Source organism: Thunnus albacares, chromosome 8 (genome assembly GCF_914725855.1).
Source record: "Thunnus albacares chromosome 8, fThuAlb1.1, whole genome shotgun sequence".
NCBI classification, from domain to species: domain Eukaryota; kingdom Metazoa; phylum Chordata; class Actinopteri; order Scombriformes; family Scombridae; genus Thunnus; species Thunnus albacares.
In genome coordinates, this window is record NC_058113.1 from 26,104,993 (window position 1) to 26,129,751 (window position 24,759).

General features: G+C 37.0%; 1 protein-coding gene across 3 annotated transcripts in view; it reads left to right on the forward strand.

Annotated features, from left to right (window-relative positions):
* LOC122987727 overlaps window positions 1–24,759 on the forward strand; it is a 133,499-nt gene that overhangs the window by 85,008 nt on the left and 23,732 nt on the right. For all 3 annotated transcript variants that reach the window (XM_044359744.1, XM_044359745.1, XM_044359746.1), the window contains exons 21-32: window positions 18,149–18,192; window positions 18,727–19,009; window positions 19,641–19,688; window positions 20,056–20,099; window positions 20,461–20,749; window positions 21,123–21,166; window positions 21,700–21,985; window positions 22,679–22,726; window positions 23,094–23,137; window positions 23,498–23,786; window positions 23,966–24,009; window positions 24,399–24,684. In XM_044359744.1, the coding sequence (XP_044215679.1) occupies window positions 18,149–18,192; window positions 18,727–19,009; window positions 19,641–19,688; window positions 20,056–20,099; window positions 20,461–20,749; window positions 21,123–21,166; window positions 21,700–21,985; window positions 22,679–22,726; window positions 23,094–23,137; window positions 23,498–23,786; window positions 23,966–24,009; window positions 24,399–24,684 (1,749 nt within the window). The remainder of the gene's footprint in view (window positions 1–18,148; window positions 18,193–18,726; window positions 19,010–19,640; window positions 19,689–20,055; window positions 20,100–20,460; window positions 20,750–21,122; window positions 21,167–21,699; window positions 21,986–22,678; window positions 22,727–23,093; window positions 23,138–23,497; window positions 23,787–23,965; window positions 24,010–24,398; window positions 24,685–24,759) is intronic.

The window sequence follows — 24,759 nt, forward strand, 5'->3', positions numbered from 1 at the left end:
GCAATTTGTGCAAAGGGACATGTGATCAGTGTTGTCAAGTTAGCAACGTTCTCCCTAGATACAGCTTTTAAGAGACTAGTGACAAATCTATTGATTGTTTGGCCACACATAAGCTACTTCAAGAAGGTTACCAATACTGCTTGGTGAATGTGGAGTCAGCTTTGCTCGCTGTGTTCAGAGTTTGGGAGAGATCAGCAGAAATGTGAATGATCTGAGCATGTGCAAAACAGTGTTCCCAATGACCAGACACTAATCATCTAGTTTTGTTTTTGTTGTAAAGGTTTTAACTTGACTGTTTACCTTTGTCAAAAACTAACTCCTCCTCTCCTTTTATGTTGTATTTTTACACAGAAATTAACTCTCAGATATGACAGCCAAGACCCGAATTTCTATGAAGTGTTCATTAAAAATCCAGACAGAGACTTCTACCTTTCACTCTTTGACCATTATACAAAGAAGGGTGAACCAGTGTGTGAACCAGTGTGTGAACCAGTATGGACCTGTGAAATTCGAGAAGGTCAGTGGTTATTATACAATATTACCTACACTATATAAAAAGATATTACATTCTGTCTTTTCCGTTAACAGTTCTATATAATTAATGTCAATAATAAATTAAAGCTGAATCACCAACACCAATGCACACTGAAAATGGACGTGGAGGAGAAATTCCTGTTTATTTAATTCCATGAATAGATGGCAAGTATGGGTATTGGGACAGCCTGATTTATTGAAGACCCAACACAACAAATTTGATCATTTTCATAACAATAACATCAAGTGGCTTTTGATGCAAACAACTACAACTTGCCCTTTACAATTAGAATATTATTGATATTTAACATAATGATATTTTATTTACCTAAATTTTTCGTTATTGAATCTTTTGTTGTGAATGAAATGCGTAACTCCATGATATCAGCTATCACTATTTGTTTTGTTCTCCATTTTATTTCAGATGACTACCCAAAATCTGGTCATTCAGAAGGTAAGACACTGCATATATTTACTGTCCATTACTATACAAGATTTCAGCTTTCAGTCATATGTCATAAATATTTCACACATTTGTTGCAAATATTTCAACCAGAATAAAACCAATTGGAATTTCTTCAATGTTTAAAATGTTTGTAGTTTTGAAACCAAATCGTAAGATCACCATGATATTATTGTAGCACCTAAGTTGTTGTGTTTGTTTGTTTGTTTTTCACATATTTCACATTTGACCATTTTAAATAAACTGCTGAGAAGTTGTCTTTAGCTGAATTTGCAGAGCTGAACTGGGCCAGCTATTCTGTGCAGTATTCTTGTACTTTGGTTTGCCTGCTGAAGTATTCTTGTCTAGAACAATGTATTTATTATAAGGTTATCATTTAATGTGTTGCAGCTGCAGCATCATCAGCTGGACCAGCTGGTGCTACAGTGAGAGGTAGGTACATTACAAAACATAAAGAGGCCCTTCAACTTAAAAACATGCATGTTGGCAAACATTGCATTTTGCTTCCTTAAATGTAAAGTCGACTGAAATACTGATAATAACGTTGTTCAAAATACATTATTCTTGATTGATTATTGAAGTTTAGGACTGCCTATAGTTAGGGATGAGGATGGCAATTTTCAGCTTTTCTATTGTCTACAAATCTCATGTGCAGAGCAACGATAACAATGAATCGATCCGACTCACAAGTATTGTGTCTGTATCCAAAGCCTGACATGTTATTCCTCTGTGCCACAAAGAGTGTGGTTAGTTGTTTAAAAATGGTTCCAATAACTAATAACAGCGATCAAGTTTTTACTCTCCACAAAGTATTTCTATGTCAGGAAGAGGCCACCGTTCATGTGCGAGGACGCGAGTCTCTTAACAGTAATAGTTACAGATTACTACGGTAACCATAGTCTTCAGGGATGAAGGAACATGTCACCCAGTGCAGCGATGTGGCTCATTAACATGTTTTTAATAGTTTTTTGAAAACAACAGAGGTCTACAGCACATATATCAGGCTTTGGATAAACACAATACTTGTAAGTAGGATCGATTCATTGTTGGTTTGACTCTGCACATGAGATTTGTTTACAACAAGAAAAACAGAAAACCGCCTTTATTCATCCTCATTTATGCCTTATGCAAATACTCACTCAAATACAATATCTTGATTTCAATGTTTTAGCAGTTACTGTAGTACATTTTTCAAGAAATAAAAATGTTTCTACCAGAATGCAATGTAAACATTATTTACATTTTCATTACATTTTTTTTAATTTACATTTTGTTTGTTGTCTTTTTTTATTGTAACCAAACATGTTTCCCTATTTTTGTAGCTGTTGTAGCTTTGGTTTTGAATTTTACTTGAAACTTTATCCCTCTGTAAAGTATGTATTCCCTCACTTAAACTTTTATTTAGTTGATCTGACATGTAGACACTAATAGACACTAACCCAGTGAGGGATTCATAAACAGGAGGTGCAAATCAAGGGTAACTTAAGAGAAACAAAAGCTGAGAGACAGATCCTGATTTTATATTAGCCAACTTTTTTTCTCAAGTGTTCTGATCATTAAAGAAAGCAGTTTGTTTTCTGTGTCAGTGACGTTAAAGAAGAACAGTACAATTGTTAAACAATTACATTTTTTCCTAAATTTCTTACAGCTGTGGGATTCTCAAGTGGAGCAACTGGTGGAAATACTTTGGCTGAAGGCAGGTCCACAGGTATTAACTATGCTATTTTCTCATGAAATGACTTTTAACACTTAGAAGAAAAAAACAACAAAAAAACCCCCCAAAACAGAACAGGTCTAACTTGATCAAGGGTTAGACACATTATAGTGGCCAATGTAAGTGCTGCATGGAATAACAAATAAAACAAAAAAGTGAGATTTGAGGGTTTAAAAATGGCATTTGGAGGATGAATGACATTATATTTATAAAATGTAGAACTGACCTGTCAAATTAAATACTTAATGGGCTCTGATTCCTCTTTAATCATTGTGTTCATTTGTGTTTTATTTGGATCTCTAAAATTTAAGTAAGCTCCACTTTAAATAAAAAAGTAGAATTTATATAGAAATTGTTGATTGTGTGAGTGAAAGGAGCAGCACAAAGTTGCACTTTGATGTGAAATCACAATGATTAGAGGGTGAGAGATTCAAGATTGTGTTTGCTTTGTTGGTCATTTTTTGATAAAAACCCTTTGTATTGTAAATCTTTATGAATCAAGAAAGCCTGATGCAAAGTGTTTTATTCCATTTCTCCTCAGAGGAACAAAGTGTGGATGAACTATCTGCACTGGTCCAGAAAGTGAGTAATGTCACATCAGTCTGACATTTCACAACAAATCTTCATTCAATAAGATGCAGGTTGAAAATCATCCAATATTTTAAATCATGATTAGAACTGATGCTGCATTCAGAGGAGCTGTTCAGCTCTAATCAATAAAATTATGTTCAAATCATCTCCCTTTGTTTATTTGTTTTTATTTCACCAGGCAGCAACAGTCACAACGATTAAAGAGAAGCTTTTGAAAATGCTGCAACGTTTGAGAGAGGAAAAATTCGAAGACTTCAAGTGGTTTTTGCAGGACAGAGACCTCATCCCGGCAGAACTCCCGTGCATCCCACAGAGCAAACTGGAGAAGGCAGACAGGAAACATGTGGTGGATCTGATGGAGCAGACCTACAGCCAACAAGCTGCAGAGGTGACCAAGATGCTTTTCAAGAAAATAGACAGGAACGATCTGGTGAAGCAGTTGTGAGACACCAGCTCAGGATCCAAAGGTAAATTATAAGAAAACAATAAACAAATAAAAACACAGAAGTGGCCTGTTGAGTGGCAAAAACAATCCCATTTTTGCTGCTAACCTAATTATTTAGAATATTACAGAACATTTGGACCTGATCAAACAAACAGTTAAAGGAGTATTTTACAAGTCTTCCCATATTTTATTTTATTTCTCAGTGATCCACTCATCAGTTGCAGCACTACTGCTATCTCTAGCACTGAGGAGGACAAGAGGAAATCAAGAAACACAGCTGTCCAAAGTTTTTAAGACACAAGTGTAAAATTATTGCATTGTGACTATTTTTAACTATGAAAACAAAATGCAACAAATCAAATACAGAGGGTGATTTATTTTAGCCTCCGTTATAACAACAAGAACATGTGATGTTTAGATCAGGTGGCTCATTCAAGTTTTTTAGCAGCAGAGTGTGTGAAAGACTTAAAGTCCTGACAAATAATGTAAATATATTTATCAGTTGAAAGATCTTAAAGGGAAAAGAGAAATGAAGAGAATCATCATTGGTTCTGATGTTACCAAAGAAAAATCACATAACAGTATTTAATCTTGAAAAAATGTTTATGTTGATTATTGAGGTCATAGTGTTTGGTGATGTTTCGCATTATATTAAAAGATGTTTCTAATATTCTTCCCCCCTCATGTATGTAAACGGGGGGTGGACAAAATATTAGAAACACCTTTTAATATAATGCAGTCCAGAACAACAACAACACTGCCCACTATGACTTCAATAATAAACATTAAGTTGAATTATCACCTTTCTGACAGTGTCAACAAGAACTAAAACTCTTGTAGATGTAAGACACATTTTTGTTCTTTTGTTTTTTATGTTTTGTTCGATTTGATCTTTTTATAATCTTGTATTTTATTATTTTTTAATTCTATCAGTGTCTTTTTTATAATGCTTTCTTTTTATACTGGATATCTTGTCTTAATATCTTTTTTGACGTCTCACATAAAGCACTTTGAATTGTCTTGTTGTTGAAAGGTGCTTTACAAATAAATATATGTTGCCTATGAATGTACTGTATCCTTTGAAATTACCAGGTGGCAACAATGGAGCACTGTTTACTGTATGAGGGTCATTCAACATATTTTCTATTTTTAAATCTATAATAAATTCCCTCATTGTTATGTTTGGTTCTGATTATTTGAGAGAATGAAGTGATCTAAAAACAATATATATGAAGCAAGTATATTGATGTGACAGAGTCACATGTGTTTTTACCGCCAAGTTTTTCAAAATGTGCACACTGATCATAACATTCATTTGTGTCTGTAATTGTTCAAAAGGGTTTCAAGTTTCAAGTGTGATTGTTTATCTAGAAGAAGAAAGTAGTTCTGAGTGTTTCCCACAAAACCTCCATGCCAGTGAACAACTATTTTCACTCTCATGATTTGGTTGTAATGAAAGCCTAAATGAGAGGTCATCTTCTCAAATTATTTTGCATATACCTTTGGATAAAGGAAAGGCACTGCAGGTTGTTTTAGAGTTTAAAGTAGGAGGTACATATCAATCATGTCAGGAACTGAAAAATTATAAATGTGAGTGGAGGAGGAGGGAAAACACTGACTTGTGTTCTTGTCTACCTGACGTCTGGTCCTTTATCTTTAGATTTTTACACATTAAGGATCTGTATCAGGTCAGATGGGAGGAGGCTGAAATCAGAGTCATATGTTTCACATGTGACAGCTTTGGTGTTGATATCTGAGAGGTTGTTTTGCAGTGTGTGTGTGTGTGTGTGTGTGTGTGTTTGACTTCAGACTTTCAGATACAAATTAAGCCTTTTTCTTTCTACACTGACAGGATGAATATTTTACATCCTATCAGTACATGCTCAGCATTTTCCTTGCAGTTTCAAACCTCAAATTTATCTGCTTTCTTGTTTAAACGCCGGTCTATATGTAGAAAAATGAAAAGTTTGATTTTGTATGATCAGCTGTTTGGAGGTAAAGGGGAAAATGAACTCCACCTCTAGTCCACACATCCAACTAAAACAAGATAAAGTCGCTTAACTCTTTTCATGATTTGTGAACTTGTGGTGGTCAACAGCATCGTACACAAAGTCAGATTCAGGAGCAGTAGGGCTCATGATACGTCTAAATCCAAAGCAATCAACAAATTGTTAAGAACACTGCTTAAAGTCCTGAAGTTTTTGTTTATTGGCAGCAATTAAAAATCTGACTACAATTACTCGAATAATGTTGCTAGATAAGTGAGTTTTAAGTTACACCAGAATAGATACATGAGAATGTATCATATCAAGACAATTTATTCAAAAACAAATGCTTAAATAAAAACACACAATGTACAAAATGCATAGTCAATGTTATATTTGTATAGAATAAAAAAGATGAAATAAAAGGTGAATATAAGACCTTTGGATATAAACTGTTCCACAGTCTGGAGGCAGGAATAGAAAACACCTTCTCTCCTCTGTATGTGCAGACTTCTGCAGGTTAAAAGTAAAATGCAAAGTTAAAACCTAAACTGTCATTTACATTTGAATTTTAAATATATCACGCTTGGCTTGGAGCTTTGTCTTGTGAAGCTCAGCTGCTAGGACTTACAGTTAGTGAAAAATAAAACTGTGCTCTATTTTCTTCTGTATTTCATTATAAAAACAAAGAAAGATATCAGCCTGTTGCTTGTAAAATTCAAGTAAAAGTTACTGACTATAAAATACATTTGAAATGTGCCTCAACTGTTGAGGCCTGGAGGTTGAATTGTGTCTGAGGAGTTCAGAGAGATAACTGGTGCCAGTCCATGTAATGCTTTGAAAACAACTAAAAACCTTAAAACCAGTTCTGCATTTGACAGTAAGGAAACACTAGTTGGTGCCAGTGAGGAGTCTTTGCTGCTACACTGCCAGCCAAACCAGGTCCTCGCTTCCTGATAACGATCAATCATAGAAGTTAAGAGTGTTTTCTACAAACTCTCTTAAATTTTACATCCCAAGCAATAAAGAGCAAGTGCACACCATTAAGAGCTTCTTAACATCAGCTCTGTGGTGATGAAGACGATGCGGAATACATTTTTAACTTTTAAACTTAAATATTTAACTGTATGTAAGTAGTGCTATATGTTGAAAATAAACACATTACAAAGTGTAAATGTTGTAAACTACACAAATAAATGTTTTATACTGGAAAGTGTTCAGTATGAAACATTTAAAGAAGTACTAAAAAGAAGCAGTGGAGGTTCCTGTTTCCTCAGTATCATGAATATGTGTCATTCTGTCATAAAACATACACACCATAAATAGAAAGAAGAGAGAAGATATAGAACCTGAAAATATACCATCAGAGAAGAAAGAGATATATATGTGATGCAAGAAGAGGGAGAGGATGATGATGACAAAACTGGTAGATCAATTGTTGAATTAAATTTTGTGTGTTAATATTGGTTTAGTTTGTTTTCTAATTTAAACATCAACATCATTCATTTGATATCAAACGTCACTTAACAAGGAACCTTGAACTGTGATCATGAAAAAAGTATAGACTTAAAAATGTATAATGACAATGAAAACGTATATAAAACAGTTTTCGGTTCCTTCGGCATGTACACACTCAGAATTCAGACGCTCAAATAAAATGGCAGAGTGTAAATGTAGTGTGTTATGTTGTAAAAAGAGTCACTTCAGACTTAGGCTCTGTCTAATTTCAGTTTGCCTAAAAATACTTAAGCTATACCAAATTTTACATCTGAAATTACACAAATTGTATCATTTTGTAACTTGATATATAATGTATTTGCTCCCTTTCAATTCTTCTTTTTCTTTAGATAAAATGTTTGAGCAACTTTATTTAACAGTACTTTTTCATTTGACAAATTCATTTGATTTTTTCATTCACAGAATGAAGAAAGCCAAATTTAAATATCAGCACTTTGATGAAAATTTTCATAAATGTAGGTTATTCGGTTGTTCTGTTAACGTGTAATAATATCAGGTTCAGGTAGCCAGTGTCTATGTTTGGTCAAAAAAGCTAATCTCACCATGTCACAGTTTTTAAGACTCTTTCCTCTTGAGATCATCGACAAGATATGGCTCCTTCCCCTCAAGTTTGTAGAAGATGTCTTTGCCTTCATCTCCACTTGCTTTCAGGGGACCACTGTAGAGTTCCCTCATCTTCTCCTCAGTGGTTGAGATTTCCTGATTGTATCATAATATCCTTGTTGGATTACACCTTTGTTCAGGAGATTATCTAAAATTGGGCCTATATTGCTTACTCTCTCAATCAGATCACACTGGTGTTTGTCCACAAAGTCCTTTCCTGAGGGCAGGGGGGTTAAAAATGACCCGTTGATTTAGATTAATATCTGGTGACATCAGTTTCTTGAAGAACTGCTGAATAAACACGTTAATTACTTTACATTCAAACTGGAGGTCTTCATGATCCTAAACAGACCGGTGGAAAACTGGACCCAGTCTCTCGGTTCCTGAGAACTGAGTGGACCCGTGAAGGCTTCTAACTCAACAAACACCACAAAGACATGTTGAGATTTAATGGTTAATCTAGTCGTTATGGTCCCTTTCATCATTTTCTTAAAAAAATGCACAAAATTGTACCTTATTTCTTAGGAAATAAGCTCATTCTGATTCTGCAGTATACAGGCCACAGTGAGTGCGTTTACATGCACACTAGGATCCTGGTTTTGATCATATTCAGGATATGACGTTTACATAGAACATGAGAAACCTGGTTACTCATATCCCTGTTTACATGATTCCAACAGTATCCAGGTTTCTGATTATCTGTGTCCAGTTGTGTCTTGACTCCTGAACATCTCAGCCACTCATTTCTCTTCCAACAGAACATGTTCAGAAACCTGAATAAGGTGTTTACATGCCACACTATCCTTTTATTGGAGTACTCCAGGTCGCATATCCAGGTTTCTCAAAACAATGGTTTTTCTTAAGAGATAAGGTAAGAATTTCTAAACTAGGCAAACTTTTTTTTTAAAATTGCTATAGCTACTAATGTGGGCCAGTCTTATTTTTTTTTTTTTACTTTTTCTTATTACTTCATCTTTTGTTTAAAGCTTTTTCTGTTTAAGTGAGCTCAAGACAAATTTCAATCAATCCTGTTGATATGGCAATAAAATATTGAATAAAAAGTCCCAATCCCACAATCATACATATTTTAGTGTCATCAAGGTAACATATGTTGCAAAGTGCTGTCCCATTCCAATTTAAACCATTTCGAGCCCTTGCAGCCTCTTGCACTCAAACACTAACCAGGTGATGTCAATTAAGTCCTTGAGGGTTCAGGGTTTAGGTGCTACATCGCGATTGGGCCTTATTTCTACTCAGAGGAGTGAGGATACACGAGAACAGCCTTCATGGAAGTCTTTTACCAGCTGACATGCCCCCTTATTAGATATCAGTAATTGATTGGCCGTTGCAGCTGATCTGACTGATGTGATATATCACAACCATAGATCACAATATAACTGCAGTTTCATACTGAAGTGGATACAGATTAAATTTAAGTGTATCACTTCTGAGTTTTATATTTTTTTCTGATTCATCTAGTTAAACATCTGTATTAATTGTTAGCCTATAAATAATAAGAAATAAAAGAACCAAAACAACTTTCTACATTTAGTAGAAAGATTATTCTTTTCATGATTTGTTATCTCCCCCATTAGCTGTTATTGTGGATAAAATTAAGGGGCAACTGCCCCCAAGGACAAAAAATGCAAAAATGCCCTCTAAGGTGGCCCCACCAAGGAGAAAACATACATAAGTTCTGTAATGACTGTCTAGTTATGGGTAAATCAGGATGAAGTGCCCTATAGAGGGCCTCTATATGTGATAGTCTGGAATGAAGAGTCTTCATGGTGCCCTTTCAGTTGAAGACAATGTGATAGTGCCCTGTAAAGAACCCCAAAGGATGAGAAAATATGATGTGCCTTTTAAATGAAGAGGATGTAATGCAGTGCCCTATGATGCTGTTGTAATGGGGTGAGCTGGAGGTTCTGTATGGGTGCCCTTCTTGTGAACAAAAAACAAAATGGGAAAAAGTGCAATTTAGGATTCCCCTAAGTCTAACATACTGCAGTGCAGAATTGGGTGCCCTTTCAATGAGAACATGTGCCTATAGGGTGCATTGTATGGGAGAAAAACATTGTTAAATGGTGGTGCCCTTTATATTTTTTCGCCTTACTCCTGAGACAGCCTGAGTCCGCCACTGAACAGTAGAAATACAGAATGCAGGTTTTTACTCATGTACAGGTGTTTGTCAAGCAAGTAACAGGCTACAGAGAGAAAACAGCTGCTTTGGCAGTGATAACTGTGCCTTAGTATTATCACAGTGCACATGTGTGCAGACACAAACTCCATCAGAAGTTTCTGAAGCTGTTAAAGCCGACTGGCAGCTGATCTAGCTGTGATCAGCTGCCGCTGTTATCAGAAACAGAAGTCGCTTCACGTGACGCTTCAGAGGAAGGACGTCTCATTTCTCCAAAAACATATTTCCTCATTTCCTCTCTCCTCGTTTTCTTTCCTTGCTCTCCACTCATCCACGGTGGGAGGGACAAAAACTGAAATTATAGTTTGTGGTTCGTGGTGTCCGCAGTTGTCCGTGTGCGCGTCCGCTCGGGAGTGCAAGGAAAAGACGCGAGCGAGAGAAACGTGGATGCAATTTAAGAGACTTGGGATGCACCCATGGACACAACAAAGAAGGATTAACTGCACTTAATTTCGAGAAAGAACTGGACGGATTTCATATCTTAACGGCTGGAGCGACAATCTGTTTTTTATCACGGTGGGTTAAAACTTTTTCAAACGGTAACGTTAGAGCTTCGTTTTTACTTTCACTTTCATTGTCCTGCTTCATCTGTAAAGTTGTATTCGTGTGTGAAAATTGTCACACCAGCCCAATACTACAATAAAACATTAGTTAACACTTTGTTAACGTTAGTATCAAACAACAGTTTGTTAAAGTTCCGAAGTGCTTTGACTCGACAGTTAACGATGAAACAGTTTAACGTTAAACTAGTGTATGTTTGTGTGTGTTTATAATTCTGGCGGGATTTTTGTCTCTCCTCATACTTAACCGGGTGTTTCTGCTAGAGTTGGTGATATAAGTTTATTTTGTTGCCCCCTTTTGTTGTTAGAAATCTTCTTGTACTTCTTACATGTTAAGATAGTTTGTTGTACATCTGATCTTTTGTCCACAACCCAAAGATAATCAGTTTACTATCACAAAGGACTAAAGAAACCACAAATATATAAAATATAAATATTTGTATTTAAGAAGCTGAAATTAGATAAGGTAGATGGGTATTTTTTCTTAAAAAATGACTCAAAATGATTAATAGATTATTAAAATTTAACAATTCAACAATTTATTAGAGATTAAAATTAAGAGATTACAAGAAAATGAGGGGACACAGAGGGGGGATGTATCTAAAAGTTGTATCCAGGGTCCATTATGTACCTGTTATGGTACATCTTAGAGAAATATACTTTCTGTACAAAAATGTACCTCTCCTGTAGATTATTTTGCTGGTGCCTCTACAAACTTTTTCTTATCGATTTATTCCTTTGTGGAAATATTTTCAGGGATTGTTCTTATTGGACTGAACATTTGGTGATTGAGAGTATGAGTAACTGAGTAACTGTGTAGAGTGAACCTGTTATAATTTATTTTTTCTTAATTTCTTGGTTCTATGATCATGAAAGAAATAAACATTTTGTCTACTATTACTAACACAGGTATGCATAAAGTCTAAGAACAATATATTGTTATGCAACATTCATTTTTCTTAAAATGTTTTCCAGCTTCATGACCCTCAGCGGCAGCAACTAATAAAAATAAGATGGAGGAAGGTAAGTGCACAGTTATTATGTACACAGGGATCTCACTAAATGTTACTCACTGAGTTCAGATTGTCTACAACAAGCTAAACATAAAACCAGAATCTGACAACGAATAATTGAACCGTGGAAGGATATTTTGAACAGGTCATCTCGATCAAAGGTTTTTAAAATCCATCATTTCAAATTAACATTGTATGCATTTTAGTTTGCTACACTTCATATGAAACATTCTTCTTCTGTGTTCTGATATACGCTGATTATAGCTTCATGATATCTTAAATCTGTCAACTTTGTATCATGTTTATTTCTCTACTCAGAGCTTTTTGTGGATAAACATTGAGTCGAGCTAATCCGGAGAGTGACCAATGTTGCACCAATTTTGGAAGAACTCCTCGAACGTGATGTTATAAATCAAGTAAATTATGATAAAATCATAGGGCACTCCTTAGTGGCCCCTTGGAATCCAGTGGAGTTAGAGGAAAACAGATCTTCTACAAAATTCTGGAGAGAAACGAGCCACATCTTATTGATGACCTCAAGAGAACGGAGAGCGAGACTGTGATGGATGTGAAAGTCATGGATACAGTGCAAGTGAGTAAATCCTTAGTCATCTAAAGCAGTATAATGTAAGTGTGGATAGCGTAGTTTGTGCTTTCAGATAATCACTGTTTCTTTTTTGAGACTCAATGGGTGAATACAATTGAGAATCTAATTAAGTGAATATAATGGACAGTATATAGTTCATAAACACAATACTTTGAATATAAGCCCAATATGTCATTTGATTACACTTTTCTTGCTTTTGAAATGTTTCTGAAATCCTCACAGGAATACCCCACTGAAAATCAATATTTACTCGCCTCCTGTGGGCCTAAAATTTGGCTTTGAAAAGTTTATAGTTTGCTCCTTTTGTAGATGACAACAGCTGTATTCAGATTCACAGAAGTTACAGTGGATTCCAATATTGATCCAGAATCACTGCAAAAAAACATCAAAACAATCACAGAAACTTCTCAAACCACTCCTGCTGCATAACTCATTTATGTACTGTTCATCCATATAATCAGTATTTTCCAAAAAATCATTGCTGTGCAAATAAATCACAAAGTATGTTTCTTCTGGTGGAGCTATGAGGCAGAGATAGTGTAACATGGAAATAGTGTTTTTAGCTATGCTGTGGAGAAACTACAAGTGTTTGGAACAACATTATAGATTGTTGGTGGAGAAATTAAAGGGAGATTAATTAGAGTCACAGCGTAACTCTGTTCCTTTAATGGAAAATTTAAGGGATCCTATTAAATAAATATACACATTAATGTCATTGCAAGGATCAATTCTTGGACCTCTTTAAATGAAAATCTACATCCATCCATCATATAAAATATTATTACATAAATTCTCTGGAACTCTACTGAAGGGATGAACACCATTTGTCCAAATGATTTTCCATTATTTGGTGTTTCAGTGTTGGTGGTGGAGAGCGCTGTCTAAATCGTCAGTCATGGTATTCATGGTAGTAGAGCAAACAAACACTTCACATCCTGTCCTGCATAATACTGTATGATTTATCTTTTTCATTTTCCAGGTAGACGCAATAATGGATAAGAAGCTGCTTATTGAAATATTGAATGATTTGAGCTCTGAGGAGTTTGAGAAATTCAAGTCGCTCATTGAATTGGAGAAAGATTTCCCGCTCATCTCAAGGAGCCGACTGGATGTGGCAGACATGCAGGAAACTGTGGAGCTGATGGTGGAGATTAACAGCCGAGAGTGTGTGGAGGTGACCAAAAAGGTTTTAAAGGAGATGAACAGGACTGATCTGGTGCAGAGGTTGTCAGATATCAGCTCAAGAACTAAAAGTAAGACAAAGAAGACAAAAACATATGAAAAACATTAAACTGGCACACAGTGCAGTCACATGTGTCTCAGAAGTTTTATAGTTTATTACGTAAAGATAAAGTACATTAGCTGGTGTACAATATTTTGTAAGTTTGGGCATAAACAGTACAATAACAAATATATCCAAAACCTTTCAACCTTGTTTGAAAATCTTCAAGTAGCTCTGCACATTAGTTATTAATTCACTGTTAAGGAGGGTTAGTGGAATGAAACCCTTTGTATTATAACTGATGTTAAATACATTTCTAATAGATTTTTTCTATATTTATTTTCTCCTCAGAGAAACACTTGGAACAGCGTCCTACCCTGATTCAGAGAGTAAGTAATGTCACATCAGTCTGACTTTACACAGCACAGCTTTTGTTTAGTAGATGAAGATTGACAATCATCTTCATCTTGAACATTATAATTGATCAAATCAAATCAGCTTTATTTATATAGCACTTTACACACAGCACAATTGATCCAAAGTGCTTCCCAGCACACAGAGAGGAAGACAAAACAAACAACAGAGAAAAAAGAGAAAGATGAGAGAGACTTACAGAGACTTCAGGGAAAATATTTGAGGTGGATTAAATTTGTCAGTTAAAGGCTAATGAACAGAAGCATGTTTTAAGGTGACGCTTAACTTGACTTGATGTTACTTAAGAAATGAATACACATACAAATACTTTAAAAACAGGTATACAGTATGTGTTCCATTTGACATATTAATTCCATTATTAGCTTGTGTAATATGGGCGATGTAATCTTACCACATCCACATTTCTAAAACACACACATCAGTTAATCTGTAATTAATAAAATAAAGAGATTGCACATTTGTTCAATGAACATTTTCTTTGTATTTACCAGGTTGAAACAATGACGTCTGTTATAGAGCTGCTTTTGGAAACACTGGCTGATTTGAGTAAAAGTGAGTTTGAGAACTTTAAGAAAGTTCTCCGGAGTCAAAGTCACCTCTACAACCCCTACTTAGAGATCCCATGGAGGCTGCCCATGAAGGCAGATGTGCAGGACACAGTGTTTTTTGTGGTGCCGACCTTCGGCCAACAGTCTGTGGAGAAGACCAAGGACGCTTTAATTGAGATGAAGAGGAGAGATCTGGTGCAGAGGCTGTCAGACAGCAGCTCAGGACCCAAAAGTAAGACAACAAAGACAAAAACATATTCAAATCATAAAACTGGAACAAAACAGACATAGCTATGTTATAAGTTGTTCTTCTTCATACATTATAAATATTATGATTCATAATGTGTACAAAATATATTTTATTTCTACACATATATGTATATATATATATATATATATATATATATATATATATATATATATGAAATCTCCCTCTCACCCCCCCAGTTTGAGGGTTCTGCGCAGTATCTTAGCTGTTCCTAGGACTGCGCTCTTCTGGACAGAGACCTCAGATGTTGTACCCGGAATCTGCTGGAGCCACTCTCCCAGTTTGTGGGTCACAGCCCCCAGTTCTCCAATTACCACTGGCACCACTGTTGCCTTTACTCCCCACATCCCTTCTAGCTCCTCTTTCAGTCCTTGGTATTTTTTCGATCTTCTTGTGTTCCTTCTTCTTGATGTTGCTGTTGCTTGGGATTGCTATGTCTATCACCACTGCCTTCTTCTGTTGTTTGTCGATCAACACAATGTCCGGTTGGTTAGCCATCACCAGCTTGTCAGTCTGGATCTGGAAGTCCCACAGTATCTTGGCTTGGTCATTCTCAACCATCTTAGGAGGTGTCTTCCATTGTGACCTTTGGACTTCCAACCCATACACCCTTCTTACACCCTCTATTATGTGCTGAACTGTCTCAGGAGCATCTTTGCACAGCCTGCACCTGGGGTCCTGTCTGGTGTGGTAGATCCCCGCCTCTATTGATCTTGTACTTAGTGCCTGTTCTTGTGCTGTGATGATTAGTGCTTCTGTGCTGTCCTTCAGTCCAGCCTTTTCCAGCCACTGGTAGGATTTCTTTATATCAGCCACTTCTTCTATCTGTCGGTGGTACATGCCGTGTAGGGGCTTGTCCCTCCATGATGGTTCTTCCTCCTCCTCTGCATCATCGGTCTGAGGTATTCACTTAGCAGTTCATCTTTGGGGGCCATCTTCCTGATGTATTCCTGGATGTTGGTTGTTTCGTCTTGAACAGTGGCTCTGATGCTCACGAGTCCTCGGCCTCCCTCGTTCCGCTTAGTGTACAGTCTCAGGGTGCTGGACTTGGGATGAAACCCTCCATGCATTGTGAGGAGCTTCCTTGTCTTGATATCAGTGGCCTCTATCTCCTCCTTTGGCCAGCTTATTATACCAGCGGGGTATCTGATGACTGGCAAGGCGTACGTGTTGATGGCCCGTATCTTGTTCTTCCCATTCAGCCAACTTTTCAGGACCTGCCTTACTCTGTGTAGGTATTTGGCTGTGGCTGACTTCCTTGCGGCCTCCTCAAGGTTCCCATTTGCCTGCGGGATCCCAAGGTATTTGTAGCTGTCCTGAACATCTGCAATGCTGCCTTCTGGTAGCTCAACCCCCTAAGTCCTGATCACCTTCCCTCTCTTCGATACCATCCGACCACACTTATCTAGTGCGAATGACATTCCGATGTCATTGCTGTAGATCCTGGTGAGGTGGATCAGTGAGTCAATGTCTCGCTCATTCCTGGCATACAGCTTGATGTCGTCTATGTAGAGGAGGTGACTGATGGTTGTTCCACTTCAGAACCGGTACCCGTAGCCACTCTTTAAGATGATCTGGCTGAGGGGGTTCAGGCCTATGCAGACCAGCAGCGGGGATAGTGCATCACCTTGGTATATGCCGCACTTGATGGTAACTTGTGCAATTGGTTTTGAGTTGGCCTCCAGAGTCGTTTACCACAGCCCCATTGAGTTCTTGATGAAGGCTCTTAGTGTCCTGTTGATATTGTACATTTCCAAGCATTCCAGTATCCATGTGTGTAGCATTGAGTCATAGGCCTTCTTGTAGTCAATCCAGGCGGTGCACAGGTTGGTCTGCCTGGTCTTGCAGTCTTGGGTGACTGCTCTATCGACCAGTAGCTGGTGCTTAGCACCCCTGGTATTACTACCAATTCCTTTCTGGGCCCTGCTCATGTATTGGGCCATGTGCCTATTCATCTTAGCCACTATGATGCCTGACAGGAGCTTCCATGTTGTACAGAGGCAGGTTATTGGCCGGTAGTTGGATGGGATCGTGCCCTTCTGGGGGTCCTTCATGATCAGGACTGTCCGCCCTTGGGTTAACCACTCTGGGTGCATCCCATATATCAGCAGCTGGTTCATTTGTGCTGCCAGGCGTTCATGGAGTGCAGTCAGTTTCTTTAGCCAGTAGGTGTGGATCATGTCCAGGCCTGGTGCTGTCCAGCTCTTCATACCTGACACTCGTTCTTGGATGTCTGCCATTGTAATGGTTACTGGATCTTGTTCTGGGAGATTGCTGTGGTCTGCTCTTAGATCCACTAGCCACTGATTATTGGTGATATGTGATGCCTCCTTCTCCCATATGCTCTTCCAGTATTGTTCAGTCTCAGCCCTGGGAGGATCTGTTCTTATGTTATTACCTTGCCACTGCGAGTACACTTTGGATGGTTTAGTGGAGAACATCCTATTTATTCTCCTGGCTTCTGCTTCTCCTGTGTATCTCTTCAGGCAGGTAGCCAGAACTGTGAGCCTTTGCTTGGCAGTCTCCAGTGCCTCAGGTATAGACAGCTTGTTGTACTTCCTGGGTATCCCTTTCATCTCCACACCTTTCTGTAGCTCTGAGAGTTGACTAACTTCTCTCTGTGTTGCCTTGATCTTGGCCTCCAGCCTCCTTCTCCATCGAGGGTAATGTTCTTTGTGGCTCATGGTGTTCATCTTGTAGCCAAGCATCTCTAGGATCACTGTTGCTGTGGTGTATATCAGCTGATTGGTCTCAGTTACGGTCCTAGTAGGGATAGTACGTAGCGCTGCATTCACATCCTCTAGCAGACTTTCAGAGGATACTTTGTCACTTAGCCTTGGTAATCGGCTATGGGGGTGCTGGGTGTCCAGCTTAGTTATGATAGTCATTCTTAGGTCAGTTGCCCTTGTGTTAAGGTCGTAAGGGTTTGTTGGGGCTTGGTACCCAATCTCAGAGTGTGGGGAGGATGATGATATCTCCCCTCTGACCTGTCGTCCTGGCTCCCCCTTGCTGTAGCATGTTCGTTGTACCTCATCAATCTCTAGTTGTGATAGCAGTTGCAGTTTGCAGATGTTGGAACACTGAGCTAGTAGTTATTTCTTTGTAAGCTTAGATGTTGGACCTCCTGCGCCGAAGTCAGCAGTGTTAACCACTGACCTATCCAGCTGCCTAATATATGTATATATATATATATATATATATATATGTGTGTGTGTGTGTGTGTGTGTGTGTGTGTGTGTATATATATATATATATATATATATATATATATATATATATATATATATATATATATATAGATAGATAGATAGATAGATAGATAGATAGATATATTAACTGTTGAGGAGGTTTCAGTGAAATTTTTTAAAAATCCTTGTATTGTAATTTTATAAAGAACAGTATAGCCTGATGCTGATCACTTACTTTTATTTCTTTTCTTCCTCAGAAAAATACTCTGTGGATGAACACTTGTCTGCACTGATCCACAAAGTGAGTAATGTCACATCAACCTGACCTCATGCAGTACAGCTTTAATTCAATAAGATGCAAGTTTAAAACCATATTTATCATCACATTAGTGGTGATTAATGAAACTAAACTCAGTTTCTCGCAGAATTCTGAGAATTTTTCGAACCATTAAACAAAATGCAGCAGATGAAACAGAGAAAACAGTTCCTGACTCATGCTGCCACCTTTTTTACAGTTCATCAAGAACATGTGATGTTAAGATCAGGTGGCTCATTACAGTTTTTGACAGCACAGTGTGTTTGCCAGAGTTACAGTCTTGCATTAAAATAAAAAACATAAACAAGTTTACATATCTTAAAGAATGTAAAGTAAGACAAATCATAATTACCAGATGTGTCAGTAGTTCAGGTGATCTTGCAGAAAACATATTTCTTAAAACATCCAAATGTCTAAAATAAGGACATTAATACTGTAGATGCAAAGAGATAAATCTTTTATTTTCCCAGTGGAGAAATAACATATTTTCTCTTTGAACTTACTCTTTGCATTTTCCAGGTAGCAACAAAGACGGCTGTGAGAGAGCTGCTTTTGGAAACACTGAATGATTTGAATGATCAGGAGCTAAAGACACTTAAGTGGCTCCTGCAGTTCACTTACTTCAAGAAGGGCCTTCCATGCATATGTAGCAGACTAGACCTGGCAGACAGGACAGAAGTTGTGGATCTGATGGTGGAGAGATGTGGCCAACAGTCTGTGGAGGTGATCAGGGAGGTTTTCATGGAAATGAAGAGGACTGATCTGGTGCAGAGGCTGTCAGAGACCAGCACAGAACCCAGAGGTGAGATAAATAAGACAACTGCCATGTCACATTAATTTATAATAATTAATAAATCTGCAGGGGTACAAAATATTAGATAAAGCAATGGAGCAACACCCTATAGGCCACCATGACAGCAGAAATATAGATTTGACTCAACACCTCCCTGACACAATCTCAACAAAAACAATATGAGCTTCACAAAGTTAGTTGGTACTTCATTTCATATTTGAAGTGGTTGATGTTATGTTGAATATGGTCAGATAGGAACTTGGCTAATGTTGTCTACATCATTTCACTTGAATATGTTGTGTTGTATTTTTGTATAGCTACAATTTGACTTAAACTTGGCTCCACTACGGACACTCATTCTCATTCATCCCCTCTGTGATTTCTGTAACCAAGGCCTCCTCCTGTCTTCCATCCACACACCTGTAATCCATCTGTGTCATGTGACGTGTGCAGTGTCTGTGTATTTTATTTTAACACCCTGACCGAGTGTTTTCTCAAACCACATTGGTCTCAGTCATGAAGTGTTAAAGGCTTTTTATTATTCTTGGGAGTCAGAGTATTATACTGAGGACAAGTACACATAAAGGTTACACACAGTGTTTTTATTATGTAATTACAATGTTCATTAAATGTGTTTCAGCTGCAGGATCATCAGTTGAAGCATTTGATGTAAAAACCACAGAGGGAGGTAGGTACCATAAGACATTTGAAACACTAATAACAAAATTACACATATTATTCCTTTAATTAGGAGTAAAGATGACAGATTTGAATCCTTTCCTCAAAGCTCTGTAGTTATTTTAATCTACATTTCATTATGTGAGGCTTTAACACTGAGTTTAATAACAAATGTGACGTCATGTTGATAAGTGTTCATCAGGTGAAAGTGGTAATTGATTTTTAGGATGTTACTATTGAGCAAATTTTCTTTTCCTTTTACAATTAATCCTTAATATTAGAAACATTTTAAAACAAGATAGTCTGATAGTGTCTGATTATATCACCTGATGGTAAACCAGGCATTCATGAGTCTTGTTTTATTTCCTTCTCTTCAGAGAAACACTCTGTGGATGAACAGTGGCCTGCACTGATCCAGAGAGTGAGTAATGTCACATCTGTCTGACTTTACAGATACAGCTTTCATTCAACAGATGCAGGAAAAAAACATCCTCAACATTATAAATGATGATACAAATCAAATTCCTGATTTTGACCAGCAGGTTCTCTCAGAAGTGAAGCTACATTCAGGTTGCATCATGTACACATGAGGTCTGAAGCAAGAACGTTGTTAACTAATAATGTTAAAAATCAGTGTTACCTCTACCACTGGTGAAATGTAAACTGTATATATCCACATTTATAAAAACACACACATTGATGAGACATAAACAGAAAAATCTGTAATCATCCCACCTGAGAGATTGTATTTGGCCAATGAACATTTTCTTTGTATTAACCAGGTAGAAACAATGACGTCTGTTATAGAGCTGCTTTTGGAAACACTGGCTGATTTAAGCAACGAGGAGCTCGAGGATTTCAAGAAATTACTCCTGAGTCAAAGTTACCTCTATAAACCCTATTTAGAGATCCCATGGAGGCTGCTCATGATGGCAGACATGCAGGAGACAGCGTTATTTATGGTGGAGACCTTCGGCCAACAGTCTGTGAAGAAGACCAAGGACATTTTAATTAAGATGAACAGGAGAGATATGGTGCAGAAGCTGTCAGACAGCAGCTCAGGACCCAAAAGTAAGACAATAAAGACAAAAACATATTCAAATCATAAAACTGGAACAAAACATGTGTTTATAAGTTCATTTTATAAGCTGTTCTTCTTCACATTTATGAATAATATGAGTTATAATGTAGAGAAAAGAAGACAATATCAGCTGGTGTACAAAATATATTTTATTGCTAATATGAAATATGAAAATATATTGTGGGACAGGGAGAGAATATCAGTGATGAATTATATGTATCATATATAGATTATATGTATATTTTTTAACTGTTGAGGAGGCTTCAGGTTTATTTTGTGTTGAACCCTTTTTATTGTAATTTTTTAAAGAACAATATAGCCTGATGTTGATCACTTTCTTTTATTTCTTTTCTTCCTCCTCAGAAAAATACTCTGTGGATGAACACTTGTCTGCACTGATCCACAAAGTGAGCAATGTCACATCAACCTGACCTCATGCAGTGCAGCTTTAATTCAATAAGATGCAGGTTTAAAATCTTATTTATCATCACATTAGTGGTGATTAATGAAACTAAACTCAGTTTCTCGCAGAATTCTGAGAATTTTTCGAACCATTAAACAAAATGCAGCAGATGAAACAGAGAAAACAGTTCCTGACTCATGCTGCCACCTTTTTTACAGTTCATCAAGAACATGTGATGTTAAGATCAGGTGGCTCATTACAGTTTTTGACAGCACAGTGTGTTTGCCAGAGTTACATCCTGGAATTAAAATTTAAAAAAATAACCAAGTTTACAGATATTAAAGAATATAAAGTTAGACAAATCATAATTACCAGATGTATCAGTAGTTCAGGTGATCTTGTAGAAAAACTTATTTAAAACATCCAAATGTCTAAAATAATGACATTGATACTGTAGATGCAAAGAGATAAATCTTTAATATTCCCAGTGGAGAAATAACATATTTTCTCTTTGAACATACTCTTTGAATTTTCCAGGTAGCAACAAAGACGGCTGTGAGAGAGCTGCTTTTAGAAACACTGAATGATTTGAGTGATCAGGAGCTAAAGACACTTAAGTGGCTCCTGCAGTTCACTCACTTCAAGAAGGACCTTCCATGCGTCCCATTGATCCAAATGGAGCCAGCAGACAGGACAGAAGTAGTGGATCTGATGATGAAGACGTGTTGCCAACAGTCTGTGGAGGTGATCAGGGAAGTTTTCGTGGAAATGAAGAGGACTGATCTGGTGCAGAGGCTGTCAGAGACTATCTCAGGACCCAAAGGTAAATAAAGAAGATAACTGTCATGTCACATTAATTCATAATTATTAATAAATCTGCAGGGGTACAAAATATTAGACAAAGCAATGGAGCAACACCATATAGGCCACCATGACAGCAGAAATATAGATTTGACTCAACACCTCCCTGACACAATCTTAACAAAAACAATATAAGTTTAACAAAGTTAGTTGGTACTTCATTTCATTATTGAAGTGGTTAATTGAACTAATTCAATTTACTTGTACATACAAAAATCAGGACAAAGATCACTTCAGAGGGAAATGTTAGAGCTCATTATTACCAGTCTTGTGTTATATATGGTCAGATAGGAACTTGGCTAATGTTGTCATCATTTCACTTGAATATGTTGTGTTACATTTTTGTATAGCTACGATTTGACTTAAACTTGGCTCCATTATTGACACTCATTCTCATTCATCCCCTCTGTGATTTCTGTAACCAAGGCCTCCTCCTGTCTTCCATCCACACACCTGTAATCCATCTGTGTCATGTGACGTGTACAGTGTCTGTGTATTTTATTTTAACACCCTGACTAAGTGTTTTGTCAAACTTTATTGCTCTCAGCTGTGAATTGTTAAAGGCTTTTTATTATTATACTGAGGACAAGTACACGTAAAGGTTACACACAGTGTTTTTATTATGTAATTACAATGTTCATTAAATGTGTTTCAGCTGCAGGATCATCAGTTGAAGCGTTTGGTGTAAAAACCACAGAGGGAGGTAGGTACCATAAGACATTTGAAACACTAATAACAAAATTACACATATTATTCCTTTAATTAGGAGTAAAGATGACAGATTTGAATCCTTTCCTCAAAGCTCTGTAGTTATTTTAATCTACATTTCATTATGTGAAGCTTTAACACTGAGTTTAATAACAAATGTGACGTCATGTTGATAAGTGTTCATCAGGTGAAAGTGGTAATTGATTTTTAGCATGTTACTATTGAGCAAATTTTCTTTTCCTTTTACAATTAATCCTTAATATTAGAAACATTTTAAAACAAGATAGTCTGATAGTGTCTGATTATATCACCTGATGGTAAACCAGGCATTCATGAGTCTTGTTTTATTTCCTTCTCTTCAGAGAAACACTCTGTGGATGAACAGTGGCCTGCACTGATCCAGAAAGTGAGTAATGTCACATCTGTCTGACTTTACAGATACAGCTTTCATTCAACAGATGCAGGAAAAAAACATGTTCAACATTATAAATGATGATACAAATCAAATTCCTGATTTTGACCAGCTGTTTCTCTCAGAACTGAAGCTACATTCAGGTTGCATCATGTACACATGAGGTCTGAAGCAAGAATGTTAACTAATAATGTTAAAAATCAGTGTTACCTCTACCACTGGGGAAATGTAAACTGTATATATCCACATTTATAAAAACACACACATTGATGAGACATAAACAGAAAAATCTGTAATCATCCCACCTGAGAGATTGTACATTTGGCCAATGAACATTTTCTTTGTATTTACCAGGTAGAAACAATGACGTCTGTTATAGAGCTGCTTTTGGAAACACTGGCTGATTTGAATATCAGGAAGCTCAAGAACTTCAAGCAAGTCCTACGGAGTCACTTGAGGCTCACAAGACAACGTTTTGACATCAATTGGAGGCTGCTGAAGATAACAGACATGCAGGAGATAGTGTTAATTATTGTGCAGGAGTACGGCCAACAGTCTATGGAGATGATGAAGAAGGTTTTAAAGGACATGAACAGCCCTGATCTGGTGCAGAGGCTGTCGGACTGCAGCTCAGGACCCAAAAGTAAGACAAGGAAGATAAAAAAAATGTTTCAATATTGTGGGACAAGGGGAAACATATAAGTGATAATGTCTGCATCAATGTTGAGGTTTAAGTATCATTTTGTAAATAATTTGTAAAACAAAGCGTTTCTGGTTGGTTGCAATCACTCATTTGTCATTTTTTATTTCTTTTCTCCTCAGAGAAACATTATGTGGATGAACAGCTCTCTACACCGATCCAGAAAGTGAGCAATGTCACATCTGACTCAATACAACACAGCTTTTATTCAATAGTTGAAGGTTGAGAATGATCCTCATCTTAAACATTTTAAATATTGATACAACACAAACTCATGATTTAAGCTGAATATTTTTCACTGAAGCTGTATTCAAGCTGCAGTTTTATCCATCAGTAATGTTTCATATCTTTAACACTGAGGATTAGATGAGGAAATGTCAACATGTACATTTTTCCTGAGTTTCTTCTTCAGCTTTGACAGTGATCTCACAGATAAAAATATAACACCCACATCTACACTTACATTCATGAGATGCAATGAGAAACTATTTAAGTGGTTTTTTTTCTAGTGGATTGAATATACTGTATGTCTCATCAATGTTTTGATTATTCCAGGTAGCAACAATGGCAGCTGTTAAAGAGATGCTTTTGGAAACCCTGAATGATTTGAGTTTTCAGGAGTTAAAGAAATTCAAAGAGGTCCTGCAGTTGACTGTCTCTCAGAAGGACCTCCCAGACATCTCACTGATGTTGATCAACAGAACAGACAGAGTGGACATAGTGAATCTGATGTTACAGAACTGTGGTCAACAGTCTGTGGATCTGACAAAGAAGATTTTCAAGAAAATGAGCAGATCTGATCTGGTTCAGAGGTTATCAGACACCAGCTCAGGACCCAAAGGTAAAACAAAGAAGACAAAACTGTCATGTTACACAATCACGTTTGTCTAATGAATACATCTAATAATTGATTTTG